Source organism: Gouania willdenowi, chromosome 8, assembly GCF_900634775.1.
Source record: "Gouania willdenowi chromosome 8, fGouWil2.1, whole genome shotgun sequence".
NCBI lineage: Eukaryota > Metazoa > Chordata > Actinopteri > Blenniiformes > Gobiesocidae > Gouania > Gouania willdenowi.
Genome location: NC_041051.1, coordinates 27589425 through 27606725, shown reverse-complemented (window position 1 = coordinate 27606725; position 17301 = coordinate 27589425). Strand labels below are relative to the sequence as shown.

Sequence of the window (17301 nt, the reverse complement as noted above, 5' to 3'; positions counted from 1 at the left end):
TGACGTCAATTGAGCAAAACTCTGGGCGGAGATACAGTGGGTTTATTAAGTATTAATCTTTGGAAGAAAAAACAAACAGTGAATGACTTTATAATTTGCAGTAGGTTTAAATGTAGAAAACACCTCATCAGTGTTAGGGCTACATTTTGCTGAAAGTTGCAAATCTGTTGCACATATGGTCGACTTGTTGTGGATTTTCTTCTTTTTTTTTTACCTTGTCTGCACATGCTGTCAAAGGTCAACAGTACAAGAAGTGCAATCATTTTAAGACAGCGATGCATGTTTTGTTATTGCAAATAAATAAATGAAATGTATTTTCTTGCATAATTGTGACCATCACCAGCCCTCCCTAAGGAAGGGTAAGAAACATTTTATTATAAAAAGAGAGGGCAGGGTTACACGTAGGTGAGGGGGTGGTGGATGTTGTGGATTTTCAACATTTTGAACTTTGCAGAAGAAGAAAAAGATAAAACACTAAAACAAGAAAAACAAGATCAAAATCCAACTGAAATCAAACCTGGGGCTGAAACTCAAAAACAGCAGACCATGACCTGATGAAGTCAAAAAGGAGTTAAAAATGACAACACAAATAGAGTTTTTGTTATTTCAGGCTTTCCTACAAAAAAAAAGCCTTCATCAAACCTGTTTGTTTTTCTAAAACTACCTAAAACACAATATGTTTCTTGCAGATACAAAACAATAAATAGTTTGTTTTACGTCTCCTATTGATTTACTTCTTTTTAAATCTACAGGCTTGATTTACCATTGATTTACAAAAAAACAAACAAATAGACAACTGTTAAATAAAGATCAGCCTTTGTTTTAAGAAAAAAAAAAAAAAAAAAACAACATTTTATGATCACTTGGCACAAAACAAAGGAAGAAGCTGAAATAAATACTGGTTTGTACAGTTTAAAAATATCCTCGACCCAGTTTGAGGCCAAACATTGTTTCATTCAGTTTGAATGGGAGGTGTCAGAGATTTGATGCTGAGAAGGAGGTGATGGGCAGGCAGAACATGGAGCAGTAGGATGGGTTCAGAGGTCGGACTTGGCCAGGAAGAGGTTTGTAGGACCTCCAGTCTGAACCGCTGCCTGCTTTACTACACAGAGACACCTCACACCTGCAGATAGAGCAGAACACCGCTGAGTCATTCACACAAAACCCTCCGTAAAAGATACCTTACACCAGTGGTTTTCAAACTTTTTTGGCTCAGGTATCCCTTTTCTCTTATTTTTAATAAATAGTTTTGTCCGACTGTAACATTTTGTTTAGAAAACTATTTAAAAACAACTACAGAGCCCTAAAAAAAAATCGGTCGATCCCTACATTTTAGTTTAACTAGATTCATATTTTACAAAGTGAAATTAGTGAAATGCAGTTGTTTAAGATTGTGTTGTAATTTTTTTTTTTTAAAGAGCAATTATTAAAAAAATTCCAAAATTTTTACATTTTTCAAAAATTTTACCACCATTTATACTCCAGGCAACCCCACGAGGGGTCCCAACCCCCAAGGTTGAAAAACACTGATTTAGTGGCTCCTGGATAGATTTACTACTATAGTTTGGTATGATTTCTAGTCATCTCACACATAGGGTGTGACCAAGACACTTTATTTGGTAATTTCCCTCTCTCTCTCTCTGAAATTCAAAACCGCTTTATTGGCATCAGAAAACAGGTTTACATTGCCAAAGCAAGTGTGAGAACCATGTACACCCAAAACAATTAAATGTTATAAGAATTTGTGCAAAACAATAAAATTAAAATAAATAATAAAATAGGCTTTCACTATATATATATATATATATATATATATATAGAACACAATTTACAATTAATTTATAAATGTTGTTAAAGTTGAGGTTATGTACAGAATTTTACATATATTGATATACACACATAAGCTCCTGGTTATACAAGCACATACATACATATATATATACATATAGTACAAGTACACAAACACCTACACGTGTACATATTCATACATGTATGTATCTATATACTATATATACATAAATGTAATGGGACTGTAGGGTCTATGGGGACTGGAGGTCATTAGAGTTCCTTTTCCTGTCACAGCAGTCAATGAATCTTGCTGCCGTGTTTGCACATTGCTGGACTTCTCAGAGCAGGTAGGGGAGTTTGTGGATGTCAGACAGGTTCTGAAAGTCTTTGTGGGTGTGTGTGATCAGGGGGAAGTAAGTATCTCTGAGGTCCTGGTAGCTGGGGCAGGAGGTGAGGAAGTGCAGCTCGGGCTCTACCTGGCCCTGGGTGCAGTGGGTGCACAGTCTGTCCTCTCGGGGGAGTCAGGTCTGTCTGTGTCGGCTTTTCTCTATGGCCAGGCTGTGCTCACTGAGTCTGTACCGGGTCATGATTTTCCTGAGCTGTGGGTTGGTCACAGTGTTCAGGTATTCTGCCATTGTGTACTTCCTGTTTAGGGCCAAGTGTCTCTCTCTCTCTCTCTCTCTCTCTCTCTCTCTCTCTCTCTCTCTCTCTCTCTCTCCTCTCTCTTCTCTCTCTCTCTCTCTCTCTCTCTCTCTCTCCTCTCTCTCTCTCTCTCTCTCTCTCTCTCTCTCTCTCTCTCTCTCTCTCTCTCTCTCTCCTCTCTCTCTCTCTCTCTCTCTCTCTCTCTCTCTCTCTCTCTCTCTCTCTCTCTCTCTCTCTCTCTCTCTCTCTCTCTCTCTCTCTCTCTCTCTCTCCCCCCCCCCCCCCCCATGTGAGAAACTCTGTTTCATACAACTTTAAATTTTTTGTATACTGTAAGTAATCTATGGATCGCCGCTTAAAGCTGCTTAACCAAATGTACCTGTATGTCATCCAAAAGTAATTTAGAGACTCTAACCAACCTAGCAGTCATGTTTTTGTGCTGTGGGAGAAAACTGGAATACCCGCAGAAACCTCACCCATGCAAGCACGGGGCGTGCACACATGTGATTTTGAAGATATGTCGCCATGCGTCTCTGCAGAACAACAACGCTGAGCTTCAGCTTATTTATATCTACAACATGCAGAGCAGCAACCCCTGAGTCATCAGCACAGCAATATGTGATGCAAGTCGCCTGTGTGCAAGACAGCAGCTGTTAGCGTTTAAAGGTAGATTTCGAGTGGCTGTCAAAATTCAGTTATTATGACAAAATCCAGAAAATATACAAATTACATCTAGGCAGTAAGTGAAAAAGTGATGTTAGCAAGAGAGGGAAATTCAAAAAGCTGAAAATAAAATTCAGTTTTTGAGATAAAATTGTAATATTTTCCAAACATGTTCATATTCATGTATTTAGCAATAATTTGCAAATATGTGTTTACATTACTATTTACAGTCAAACATTTTGATGAACACTAATGTTCATCAAAATGAATGTTTGATGAATCAGAATCTGTGTGGATCGTTTGTGTAGAAAAGTCTGAACATTGGATGTAGCGAGTTTGGTGGAAATAAGTTAATAAAAAACAACAACACAGCGATGGATTTTACAATTTGGAATAAGTTTAAATGGTAACACTTTAAATCAAGGTACAAAAGTTTCTTTGGTATTGGGGATACGTTTTGGTGAAGTTGCACATACGGTTGATTTTAGAAGCTTACTGTCATGCCACCTTTACGACTATTGGCCTGTTTTTGCAGCTGATGTAATCTAACATGAGATTGAACCTTAGAGAAAAATGTGGTGATGGTCCATGCACGGGAAGTATGATTTCCTCAGAAGAAGAAGAAAAATAAGAATGAAGAACATGCGGAATAACATCCGCCCCCTAATAAAAAGACTTCTGAAACCTATGCACTTAATATGTACTTAAAAATAATTACATTTTTTGTTATTTCTCCCCTAAAAAGAAGGTGATCAAATATCCTGAAATAACAAAACACACTCTTTATTTTCTCTTGGTGTACCTGGTGACCCTTTGGATGAACTTCTTCTCATCTTGATCGAGACACACGGCAAAAGTTGAGTCATCTCCACTGTTCACGTGAACCATGTCCACCTGCGTCTCGGACACTGAGATATGCTGTTGGGGGTGGGGGGGGAGGGGGAAGCTGTGTGAGTCTGGGGTACTTTAAGAAATACTTACTGTTTTAATCTCTCTACCTGATGATTGAAGCCCCTTTTAGACTTAGGGCACTGCCTCTTCAGGACTTCTGTCATAGTCATCTGTAAGCTCTCTGTTTGCTCTAAACACACAATTATTGACTTTTTAATTTTTTTTAGAAATAAAATCCATAAATATTTGACGTCATTTGCTGAAATACATAAAAAATCTGAGCTATGGTCACCTGACTCTGGCTTCCTCCAGGATTTGTGAAGATTAACTGATGTGCAAACAACTTCAGTCTTGATCAACTGACCCCTCCCACTAAGAACCACCTGTAATTCACAGTGAAAAACAGCTTTGATTGAGCATCAAAACAACACTCCTTGGAGGAAGTCTCTGTACGGGAACAATACCTGATTGTAGGTCACGCTTAAAGATAAAGGCACGGCTTCCCGTTCTTCGTCAATGCCAAACCTTTTGCTGGCAGCGCCTAAAACACACACACACACACACACACACACACGCAGGCACGCGAACACACTAGATCAGACACCAAAAACACACTAAATGAGAAAAAATACACAAGATCACTACAAAATACACAAAAATAACAGAGAAACGAGGGCTAAATCTATGTTTTTTTTTGAAGAACAATTCGAGTTTCCATTCAATTTTCGATTTTTTTTCAATGCACTTAAAAATGACTACAGACATCAGATATATTGTCAAAAGTGCCACTTTATTGCTGTGATTGTTCTCAAGAGTTAAAATGCATAGAACAATCACAAAATAAACAGTAAATGAGGCTCTGTCATTCAACTATTTCAAGCTTTAACCTCAGGTTTAAGCAAAAGTGCAACAGAAAATTCACAGTAGATCAATTTTTCTGATTAAGATATTTTATAACGTATAACATTACAATTAAAAAAGCATAGTTAGTGCGAATAAAAAAATCAAACATATAGTCTACTCAAAGGGTAAACAAATGTAAACAAAGAGGGGGCGGGCTCACATCGCGCTACGGTAACCCACAAGGACAGAAAGCGAAAAAGTCCGAAAAAAACTGTGGTTGGAAAAAAAAAATATATATATATATATTTCATTTTTTTTTTTTTTACTCGAATTTGCTAAATAAAAATAGTTTTTGTATACAAATTTGATACATTTATTAAATCAATTTTTTGCCCAGCTTACTTAGAAAATGACATAAGAAACAACTAAATGACACCAAAAACACACACAGTGAGAGAGAATGATTTAAAAAATACCAAAAACACACAAAATAATAGAAAAATATACTGAATAATAATTTAAAAAAAAAAAGAAAAAACCAGAACAATAACCAGAAAACACACAAAATGACACCAAAAACACACAATATGATAATAGAACTTATGTTGATTAGAATATGAACTGAAAATAAACACTATAGAAATAAATCTAATTAGGAAACAATAAATATATACTGTTTCATTCCTCTTATTTACAAAATAAGATTCTTTAGAATGTGTGTTATCACTCATTCATTCCAACATTATGCTCTATAGATGGTTTTTCACAGAATTCTAAGCAAAATATTGCAGTCAGACATAAGGGGGTAGTTGGATTCAAAATTAAGAGAATGATGTATTGTTAGATGTATTAGATGTAATGCTCAGGGGTCTCTGTAGGACACCAGGAGCATTTTCCATCTCACCCATGGCTTTAACAGCTCTGGTTCCTGCAGAGTGTCCCAGCTCCAGAGAATGAATGAACACTTCCTTTCTCCTCTCACCTCCAGCCAGGGTCAGCTGTGACGAGGAAGGAAACACACATAAAGCAGTGAATAAGTGAGCCATTGTGTGTTTTTTTTATTTTACGTGTGTGTGTGTGTGTGTGTGTGTGTGATGTTGTGCTGACCTCCACCTGGTAGAGCTGCATTAGCACAGCCTGATCTGCATGTCTGCAGTAATAGAAAACAAGGTCGGCCAGCAAAGGAAGACGACACTCAGGGCTTGCAGAGGCGTCATCATCCTTTGAAGCAGACTGAATGCAACAGAGGAGATTGTATCAATAATATTCATCCATTATGTGAACAACATACACATACACTATTAAAAAAGCACTGGTGTCCAATCATAACCTGAATCTGCTCACTGTAACAGGCCGTGAAACAAACTTTGTGACATTACCTCTGCATGTTATTTATTCAAAGTGCCACTAGACTAATTAATGCTTCTCAGACTTAATGGAGTGAACAATATAGTGACACTGGTGCTCTTTGGTAGGTCAGGTCTAATCCAAGGATTGGCAACACATACAGTATTTAGCTTTTAATAAGACAACAATGGAATGATTAAAAAACGTGTTCAGTCTTTTACAGCATTCTAATTTAATTTAGGGATGTCTCGATACAACTTTTGCACTTCTGATACGATACCGATATTGCAGCCTTGAGTATTGGCTGATACCGATATCGATCCGATACAACACCAGCACGAATCATACATACTTTTATTTCCTAATTTGTAGTGTGTAATGTTAGAAAAGGCTTTATCAGGTGATGTCACTCAAACAGAGAACAATAGTCAGCAACAGTAGGGATGAGAAAAACTGACCCATTTATTATTAACCATCTGGTTACATACATTATAACCTCCAACATAATATCTACAGTTGAATAAAATAAATAAAAAAATAAATGATAAGATCCAGAAAAATAACCTAAATAAATCCAATAAAAACAAACTATACTTTTAAAGTGCAAACAATTCAAGTTCACTTCAGTTATTTATTTATTATATTCATATTTATATCTGAGCGCTTATATCGGAGATCTTAGATGCAGTCCGATAAAATCCGATATTCGTTTTCTGGCTGATATCGGACCGATATCCGATATCAATATCGGATCGGGACACTCCTACTAATTTTGTGTAAGATTATTTTTATTTAGTAATGTACAGTCAGGCACTGCAATGATTCCCTATGTTTCATTTATAGGATGCATTTTTGTTTATTGTAAGTTGTCATTTTTTAGGACTATATCATTTCTTTATAATCCTTGTGAAAACACAGAGTGTGTTTTGTATTTATCAGTGCAGTGTGCTAATTTTGAAAACAAAATTCCAATTTTGACAATAAAGTGCACGTTTGACTCCAGTGTGCAGTGCTTTGTGAATTGTGTCTTAATAAAGAATAGAGGGTGCAGTGTTTTGGGAAAAGTGTGCTATTTTTCAGAAACAGTGTTTTATCAATTGAGCAAAACTGTAATGAAAACATCATTATTTGAGCGGTGCATAATACATTTGGTTCCCAATATGAAAATCTTTGGTTAGTTTATAATTATGTATTCCAGGTTCAAGTTTAACTCTCCTTGGTAGTTTCAGCACAGTCTCAGGGAGTTTGTGAAACTGTCACGAAAATTATTATGTCATTTTTTGTGTGCGTGGCAAAACTACAGTATTTCCTCATATTTTTCGTGCTGCTTGGTACAAATTTGTGTGGAACGAATTGCAATCCAATGTACAGTACGTCACCTTAAACATAACTCTTCTCACCCTGAATTAATGTTCTGATAAGGTGTAAATACACAAAATAACTTCCAATTAAAACAAGTGAGTTGGAAATTTGTGTCCGTGGCACTAAAATAATGCAGAAATTGTGTCGTAAATATTCCTTCTTTTCGTGTCAGTGAGATTATGACGGTAGCTAAAGCTGACATATTAAAATATATCTTGCGTGGTGTAATTGTCTTGTTGTGTCTTCCTGTTTTAGCATGCCGTGTTATCAACAATTAACAATATTTGTTGTTGTTTTCAATGTGTGTTCATATTTACTAGTTACATTACATTGCTAATCATTTTACCTTAAACTCTATTACCTTCAAATATCAGATACAAACACACACACGATATATAACAATGAATGTGTTACAGAAGTGATGATAGCGTTCTCTCAGTTCGTCAGTTCTTGATGCGTTCTGGTCTTGTACATAAAATACATGTTTTATATTTAGACTTAAATAGTTTTATTTTATTTAGACTTAAATAGTTTTCTTGTACAGAGGTGATAAAGTACATGTTTGTTTTTTTTTACCTGACATAGCACGTCCGAGGACAAACTGAGCAAACTGAGGACGTTGCGCTCGTACCAAGGATCCATTGTTCCTAACATGTGGGCGATATCTGTGGAACTCTCCTCCAGTCTAAAGCCACTGGACTCCTGTCAAAATAAAGAAAAATCCAAATAAATGTCAAGATTTATTTTTTTTTCTATTAGAACATTGTTTACACGAGTGTTAATTGTGACACTTTTTTAAAAAATTTAGTTTCAGTCATAGTTTTTAAACTAAAATGCAATGTAGTTTTAGTCCAAATTAAGCCATTGGGACTTTCTCAATTATTGTCTAGTTTTTGTCAACTAATTTAAATAAACCAAGGAACTAAATCAGTTACATATAGTCCATTTAAATACCATTGATCAACCTGATATGGGTATTCATGTAAATACACACAAACAGATTTAATGTGATCAATGCACAAGACCACACGAGTTCTGATTAGATTTTCTCCCATGTGACAAAATTGTAGTTTCATTTTTAATGAAAAAAAACATATTTTGATATACTTTTATAAAAATTTTTTTTTAAAGTAGTCAGTCTAGTTATTGTCACTCAAAGAAATGTATCATAATTGACAAAAACTACGACAAAAACAGTTTTGTCGACAAAATCATCATTGGTTTACATCCCCAAAAAAAACTAAGATATTAGACGGTTTAAATTATTAGCTTTTCTATTGGTTTTTCAACCCCCGTGTCATCATACAGACATGAAAAACTGATCCAAAGATACTGAATCTATCATTGCAATAACTCACTGTCATAAGTCAAGCTAATAAATAACTCTTAATGGTGGCAGGATGCCAGGACAATTAAGCAAAAGATTTCCCCTTTAGTTGTTTGGTATGCGGGACTTTCTCTGTGCTTTACCGTATCACTGTTAATTAATTAAAGAAATTCTGTTGCAGAGCATGAACGGAGCCAACTATGCTAATAAAAAATGGCATTTATTAGGTTATAAACAATGCAGCAGTAAAACTAATCCATTGAATAATGGAAGGAGAGTGTGTGGATGAAAAATGGAACCTTGCAAACAAAGGTGAAGTAACGTAAATAGTATTAAAAAGCTGATATCAGACATCTTAGAAGTCTTTTCATACGTGAATGGTCTGGTTTATGAAAGGTTAAACTGGGAGTTGGTCCTACTGTTTCATCTCAACCTCCCAGAGGTTAAAGTAACTGATTAAAAATACTCACGTTAATATAACTGAGTTATTTTTATGGGCACTTGTAATTTTTGGAGTACATTTCTAAATCAGTAATTTCACTTGTACTTAAGTATGTTTTAAAAGAAGTAATTCAATACATTTCTACACCCAACCGTTACTGAGTAAATTATTATTGTTTTGTGTTAAAATGATCTACGGACATTGTGAAACTTCAAAAAAAATTAAATAACCAGACAACAATCAAATGCATCACGTCATAGCCGACCAATCAGATTAAACGTAATGCACGGCGCCAAAACAGCATTGAATGGAGGTTATTTTCTCAATTTTAGAGTTTATAAATGTAGCTATACTTAGAGCCTGAGACGTTTACAAATTTGATTTTGATTTTTTTTTGAATAATGATACATTTTGACAAACCTTTTATTCTATACAGATGCCTCTGTATAAAATAAATTAAGTTCCAATGGTGCAAGATTTGGTCTCTTACTTTTTAAGTTTATACATGAGATGTTTACTGTATGCAAATGAACCGTGGCAAGATTTGTTACCAAAAATAAACTTTGAGTACTATTTAATTGAGCTCCGACATGAGTATTTTATGTAAGACTTACTTAATATTGCATTGGATTTACTGTATATAAGGCCTTATTTTGGTAACTCAAAGTGCTACTTGATAGATCAGTACTCTTCACACCTCTTACCTGTCCTACATTTGTCGCTTGTCTTTGTCCCAGACTTAAAGTTCGTCTCCTGGTGGGAACAAAGAAAAACTGCAGCTTGCATATCTTGGTGAGTCTGGGACAGTTGCTTTCTTTCCTCTGAAGGTCACCGTAAGCCCTTGCAAGCCTTCCAACCTCTCTGTCCCCTCCAAAAACCACCACTTTAATCAGGGTGGTCACTTCTTCATCGCAGCTGAGAATGGGCCTCCTGCGGACGCAAACGTGTTTCTGCGGCTGAACAGGATCTGCAGGACCAGAGGACTGCCGTTGAAGACACACCTGCCTGGACTGGGATCTGTCCTGCTTCAGTAATGAGCCAGTAGTGTGAGATCTTTTCAGGGAATCCCCAGGGTGACCCATGCTTTCTGCTCGTCTGCACAGACTGGGACTCTTGAAGAGGATGGAGAAGCGCTCGATGCCGAGGAGGGATTTCGACTTCTTTTTGTGTTTCTTTCTGGATTTTGATTGACCGTCTTGTCCTTCCTCTTGGTTGTCATGAGCTGTGTCCTCACTGAAGTCGCTCTCCACTCCTGAGGAGCTGGATGGAGCTGACCAGCTGGAGGAAAGGGAGTAGCTGGAAAACATGGAATCTCTTGAGGAGAGTGATGCATCAGAGATGCGGTGGCTATTATTCACGAGGTCCACTTGGTTTTCATCCAGGTCCTTGTTTGTTTCCTCCAGCCAGCTCTTTGTTATCTCCTCATCTATGCTGGTGTCATTGATGTCCTCTTCATCCAGTTCTGCGTTAAAGAAACAGTCTGCAGGAGAACCAAGAGCAGATTCGGCTGCAAGAATTTCTTTGAGGACCTCTACAGGGAGACCAAAAATACAGAGGTTAGATGTTTTGACAGCTGGTAGGATTAGAGTTTTAAAACGATTTACCAAAGTTGTCGGATTCCCATGAGCGTGTGTGACATTTGGGAACAGGCAGTGGGAAAACCTCAGTAGTACCTGATGAGAACAGGGAACAGGTCTAATAATGCAACAACAAACTACACACTCACTCTCTTTATTAAAGGCATTTCTCACAGAATATCACACTTTCTTTAATATTTTTCTTTTAAGGTGCAGGGACAGCAAACAATTAAGAAAATAATCAAGGTTTTAGGTAAAAAAAAAAACAAATCTCAAACACAAACCCGTTATATGATTTTATAAGCAGAGTTTGCATGTCATCCCTGCACACTGCACATGTACTATTATTCACTTTAAACAAACTCATATTAGCTACATTTCAGTCACAAAATTGACTTAAATAAATCTATAGTAGGTCAATGATGACTGGAAACTTTTCCAGGATATGCAGGTATTTACTAATGCTTGGAAGAGATGTCCTTAGAATGTATCTAGACATGTTTTTATTATAATCGCTGTCCTTCGATTAGGTTTTCTATACATTTATCTATGACTTGTACAGAGAAGAACAGCGAAATTCACATTCGTGTAGAGCTTTGATAAGCTTTTTGGACGTTTTACTTGGTATAATTTTGTTTTAAGGTTAAACAGCTAGAACTCTGAGAAATCCCACAGGCCATAAATATGATACAGTGGCACACGTGAAGGTTTTACACAACTTGTGCTAATACAGGGACACAGATTGAGTTCTGAAATTTTAAAAAAAAAAGTGAAAATATATGCTGTTTGGGCAGTTTCTAAAAATCTCTGTCTCACATGTGTTTTCACATCCATCAGCAGGAGCAGGAAGGTTGAGGCTTTCTTTAAGTCTCTCCATGGAGCTCCTGAGATCTGCTGCTGATGTTGCAGAGTCCAACAGGTCAGTCACCGCCTCCAGAAGCTGTTCCTGTTCCTCAGGCTGAATCCTCTGAAGCAAAACACAAGGACTATGATTTAGGATTGGAGGTAATGGTTAGAATAAATCATGGGAACCAGTTAGTGGGGGGTGCACCTGCATGGCAGAGCAAAGCTCCATCAGGTCAGGCGTGGGACCCAAAGCAGCCTGAAAACTGTGCAGGATGAGGGTGAGGGTGGGGTCTCTGCTGGAGTGATGGGGGCCACACAGGTGCTGGGACATAAACTGGACCTCTGGTAGGACGTCATCATCAGGGCTCACCAGCAGCACCACACTAACAGACACACATGTATCAGTTAGGTCTCTTTACGTATGTTTTTTTTTTAATTTACTGTATCACTGTCTGCATCACTCACATTGTTTTAGAGCAGGGACTTTGGTGGGAAAGACCTTGTTCAGCTCGTACCAGTTTCTGAAAAGAGGAACCTGGAGATGAAATATAGTTTAGTGTAACACTGCCCCCTTATGGCTACATGAATACACTGATTAACCTGTAGTTCAGGTTTATCCTGTTTGGAATAACCCACAATGCACTCATGCAACATCCAAATCAGCCTGGGGAAAGTTTAAACTAAATATGACAGCGAATAATTCACTATTATCTGACTATTGTTGATTGATTTACTTATTTTTCTATATTTCTATACTTACTATAATATGCTAGATTATTCAGTCAAACCTGGTGCTCGCAGCTCTTGTTGGATGACGTTCAGCAGGCGTTTGGAGGCAGAACTACAAGGCTCGGGCCAGGACAGGAAGCTGTGGAACAATCGACAGGCCTCCTGTAGCACTCCACATTCTGGATCTACGTAGGGAGCCTACAATAGTAGGAGCAGACATTAGACTGTGATGGAAACTTTTTCACAGTGTTCACTTTGTTTCTGTGTATGGACTCACCTTCAGGAGGGTGGAGGAGAACAAAAGAGTGAGAGGCACCACCAGCTCATACTGACTCTGCTCCAACACCTGAAAACCACACAGGAAAACTCTCCGTCTAAGCATCTGCGTGCACTGAGCGGCTCTGACGACAGTGTTGGTGTCAAACCTCTTCTGCTTTTTTCACTATTTTCTGGAGAAGGGTGACAAAGTTTTGCCAATCTCTGGTCACTAGTTCCTCCAAACACCAGCGATTTATGCACAGTCCAGCTAGAGAAAAACACACACACACACACACACACACATATATATATACTTTCCTTTATATACAACATTTAACAAAGAACACTTTATACTTTGACTAACATACACTGAAAAAAAATATAAACGCAACACTTTGGTTTCCCCATTTTTCATGAGCTGAACTCAAAGATCTAAAACATTTTCTGTAAACACAAAAGATCTATTTCTCTCAAATATTGCTCACAAATGTGTCGAAATCTGTGTTAGTGAGCACTTCTCCTGTGCAGAGATAATCCATCCCACCTCACAGGTGTGACATATCAAGAAGCCGATTAGACAGCATGATTATTGCTCAGGTGTGCCTCAGGGTGGCCACAATAAAAGGCCACTCTAAAAAATGTGCAGTTTTGCTTTATTTGGTGGAGGGGGACCAGTCACCATCTGCCTCATGCAGTGCATCACATTTCCTTCTCATAGAGTTGATCAAGTTTTTGATTGTGGAATGTTGGTCCACTCCTCTTCAATGGCTGTGTGAAGTTGCTCGATACTGGCAGGAAGTGGAACATGCTGTCGTATACGCTGATCCAGAGCATCCCAAACATGCTCAATGAGTGACATGTCCAGTGAGTATGCTGGCCATTCAACAACTGGGATGTTTTCAGCTTCCAGGAATTGTGTACAGATCCTTGCAACATGTTGCAGCATTAGCATGCTGCAACATGTTGATGGTCGCGGATGAATGGAACAACAATGGGCCTCAGGGTCTCATCATGGTATCTCTGTGCATTCAAAATGCCATCAATAAAATGCACCTGTGTTTGTTGACCATAACATTTGCCTGCCCAAACCATAACCCCACCACCACTACCATGGGCCACTCCATCCACAATGTTAACATCAGCAAACCGCTGACCCACACAACGCCACACGCTGTCCACCATCTGCCCTGAACAGTAAAAACCGGGATTCATTCATGAAGAGAACACCTCTCCAACGTGCCAGATGCCATCGAATGTGATTTACATACGTGATAAGTATTTCCCTTTAAACTGCATGTCACTACTTTCAATTCCTGCTTGTTTCTATAGGATGGACAGAATGTTTTTGTGCTGTCAGATGCTTTCTACTGTGTTTTCTAAGATAAACTGTATTCTTGGTGTTTGACCTGTATGATGATACTGGTTTTGGGTCCTACCATTCCAGAGCTGCTTGTCCAGAGTGTTCCCACCGAGGTCACAGAGGCAGCGCTCCAGGACATGCTGGATTCGATCCTCAGTGCACGAGGTCTGCTCCATGGTGTCAGTCATCTCCTGCACAGAGAGCAAATGAACAAAGAAATGAAAAAGCTTCCAAAAGCAGTGGTCCAACACTTCCTCTGGAACAGCATTGAGTCACAGACTGTGTGAGCCAACCCAACATCATCCACTTCTACTTTTTTATTCTTAAAAATCAGCTACTGACACACTATTTCAGATGAGTCAGAAGAACAAGAAGGGAAATGAATCTCACCAAAGGACAATTTCCTCTTTCACTCCTTAATTTGATTCCAGTGTAAAACTACAATTATTTACACTTTTATTGTCAAACATTAGAGTGGTTCACAAAATTAGTTTACACCAAATTTTGCCAGATTGCTTTTTGCCATTTTTCAGTTACAATTACATTTTCAATTACCCATGTTCAATTACAATTATTTGTTATCCTCAGAAAGTCAATTACAATAACATTCCTAATTACTAAAGTTAAATTACAATTAATCACAATTACTGAGCCTGAAAGAAATAACCTAATGAAAGCTACCCTCCTCTTGTGTTAGCTTTCTGTTAGCATCTCTTATGATAACGGGTTCTAAATCAGCTTTAAAATACACTTAAAACAAATATCCATCATCTAAAAATTACTTCAATCATAAGCACCGGTAAAACTGTGAGCACCTGCAAATATTTTTGAGTTTAATTAACACAATGATTCATGTTTTCTCTGTTCTTTTTCCTTTTTACTGGATGCTCCAAAGGGCCGGATTTGGCCCCCGGGCCATGAGTTTGACACATGTACATGGGAAGAGCAGATATTGAAGGATCAAAAAGCGATGCTGCTATGCAGTATAATATATTTTATCTTAAATTTTAAAACGGAGGGAATTGAGAAATAAATATATACATAAAATTTATTATATTATTAAATACAATAATCATAAAAAATTTAATAAATATGTATATAATATTCAATATATTATCAAATATAATAAAATTAATAGACAAAAATACAAATAAAATACCTTCGTCCAGCAAAGGAATTTCTGCCAATGGAAAACACTTGACCGTGCAGTGTGTGACTTTGCTTTTTTTATTTTTAATATTCTTCTTTTGACTATATGCTGAAAATGAACAACAGGGACATACTGTACCATCTCCTTAGTAGCTTTAATATGCTTAAAAAAATAAATAAAGGTAGCTTACATACACAATAACGCGTGACATTAGTTTTTAAGTCCATTACAATCACATAAATTTGCATTATTATATTTATTGTTGGGGCTGTGTGTTTAAGAACAGCAGGTGATTTTAAATGTGAATGTTAGACCTCATCCATGCTATTTTTTTTAAATTTGACTTTTGTTGGCAAGTAATAAGAATAAATAGGCTTTTTAATGGACACTCATGCAGCCATATTGTATCCTGAGGAAACAGGAAATTAGTCACGCAAACTCAAACTTCCACAAAGCAAACAAATACAATGCATTTTCTCTCACATAAAGACATTAAATCATTTATTTTATCTTCCTAATATACACAACAATACTGAAAATACATCATTTGGTAATTGGAAACCATTCAGATCCTGCTCAATGGCTGCATAAAACAAAAAAATTGGAGAAGTGTATACATTGTTCACTGTAAACATACAATCATGCCTAACCAACACTGAAACAAAACTCTTACCAGTGAACGCAGTATTCATCTTCTTAATCTTGGCAGATCGACCACAGCAGAGACGGACCAGTGAACACAAACATTATACGAACCCACCACATCCTCTTCTGTGGTGCTTTTCAAAAATAGACCCTCAGCTGTTCAGGAGAAGCAAACACAAGCAAAAAAAAACAAAAAAAAAAACAGGAACTGAACCAAGTCTGAATGCTGACGAGGACTTGATAAAAATGCTGACAGTGTAGGAGGAGTCAGTGTTTGCAGCCTCGGACGTTACAGGATTAAAGAAATACACTTAATTTAGCTTAAAAAGCAGGAATTTAGTGGTTTCTGAAATTAAAGAACATGAATAAGAACAGCATCATTAGCACCATCACCTCCTTCAACTGCACAGAATATTTTGACTTTGACTTTTGATGTAAGTCAAAGACTTTTGACTTACATCAAAAGTCTTTGCAAACATTGCATGCCAACCATCAAGTTTCTAAATGGAACACATTAATATTTTCACCTGTGGAATCACTAAACCAAACACATGAGCAACGGGCAGGTTTTATTCAGCTCCCAATGATCAGGGAATGACATTTCTACTGTCAAAAAACTTAACCCCAAAGTAACAAAACACAATTATATTTTTGTGCAGTGGGAACAAATTGGAATACCAGCACAAAAAAAAAAAACATTAAATAATCCTAAAAAGATAACGCTCAGGAACTCTCAAGTAGGGTGAAAAAAGAACACCTCTATCTATCTATCTATGAGGCATTTCTCCTTGCACAGTCTGTAAATATGTATATATCTACATTCTTTATTTTTTCTTATTCATATTTTCTATTTATATCCTTTTTGTATTGTTTATTTTATCTCCTTCATTGCACTATTTATATAGTATGTAGTATATAGTACATTTTCCCCACTGAGCGATTAATAAAGCTACTCTACACTACTCTATCTATCTATAGCATCTATCTATCTATCTATCTATCTACAGCATCTATCTATCTATCTATCTATCTATCTACAGCATCTATCTATCTATCTATCTATCTATCTATCTACAGCATCTATCTATCTATCTACAACATCTATCTATCTATCTATCTATAGCATCTATCTATCTATCTATCTATCTACTGTATCTATCTACAGCATCTATCTATCTATCTATCTATCTATCTACAGCATCTATCTACAGCATCTATCTATCTATCTATCTATCTATCTATCTATCTATCTATCTATCTATCTATCTATCTATCTATCTATCTACTGTATCTATCTATCTATCTATATCTACAGCATCTATCTATCTATCTACTGTATCTATCTATATATCTAATGATCGCTAGAGGTCGCTGTTATCTGTGGAACATTAAAGGCCTTCTTCCTGCAGCTCTGTGTGTTTTCTGGACCTT

At 36.9% G+C, this 17301-nt stretch overlaps 1 protein-coding gene across 1 annotated transcript; it reads right to left on the bottom strand.

The window, feature by feature from the left end:
• Positions 1 to 391: 391 nt before the first annotated feature.
• Positions 392 to 16018, bottom strand: LOC114468806 (phosphoinositide 3-kinase regulatory subunit 5-like). Its single transcript, XM_028455896.1, has 18 exons — positions 15899 to 16018; positions 14152 to 14266; positions 12883 to 12983; positions 12735 to 12803; positions 12517 to 12655; positions 12194 to 12263; positions 11934 to 12111; positions 11699 to 11849; positions 10910 to 10978; positions 10010 to 10836; positions 8113 to 8238; positions 5935 to 6060; positions 5732 to 5825; positions 4449 to 4525; positions 4277 to 4367; positions 4092 to 4174; positions 3896 to 4011; positions 392 to 1123 (listed from the first exon to the last, which is right to left on the bottom strand). Exons 2-18 carry the CDS (start codon positions 14261 to 14263, stop codon positions 976 to 978), a joined length of 2577 nt encoding a protein of 858 aa, XP_028311697.1. The 5' UTR covers positions 14264 to 14266; positions 15899 to 16018; the 3' UTR covers positions 392 to 975.
• Positions 16019 to 17301: the final 1283 nt, after the last annotated feature.

Excerpts from the sequence above, each read along its gene's own strand:
- LOC114468806 (XM_028455896.1), bottom strand. The coding sequence starts at position 14,263 with ATGACTGACACCATGGAGCAGACCTCGTGCACTGAGGATCGAATCCAG. Across the intron at positions 12,984-14,151 it reads GGACAAGCAGCTCTGGAATG|CTGGACTGTGCATAAATCGC; the intron begins GTAGGACCCAAA and ends GTTTTTCTCTAG. Across the intron at positions 12,656-12,734 it reads TCTCCTCCACCCTCCTGAAG|GCTCCCTACGTAGATCCAGA; the intron begins GTGAGTCCATAC and ends CTACTATTGTAG.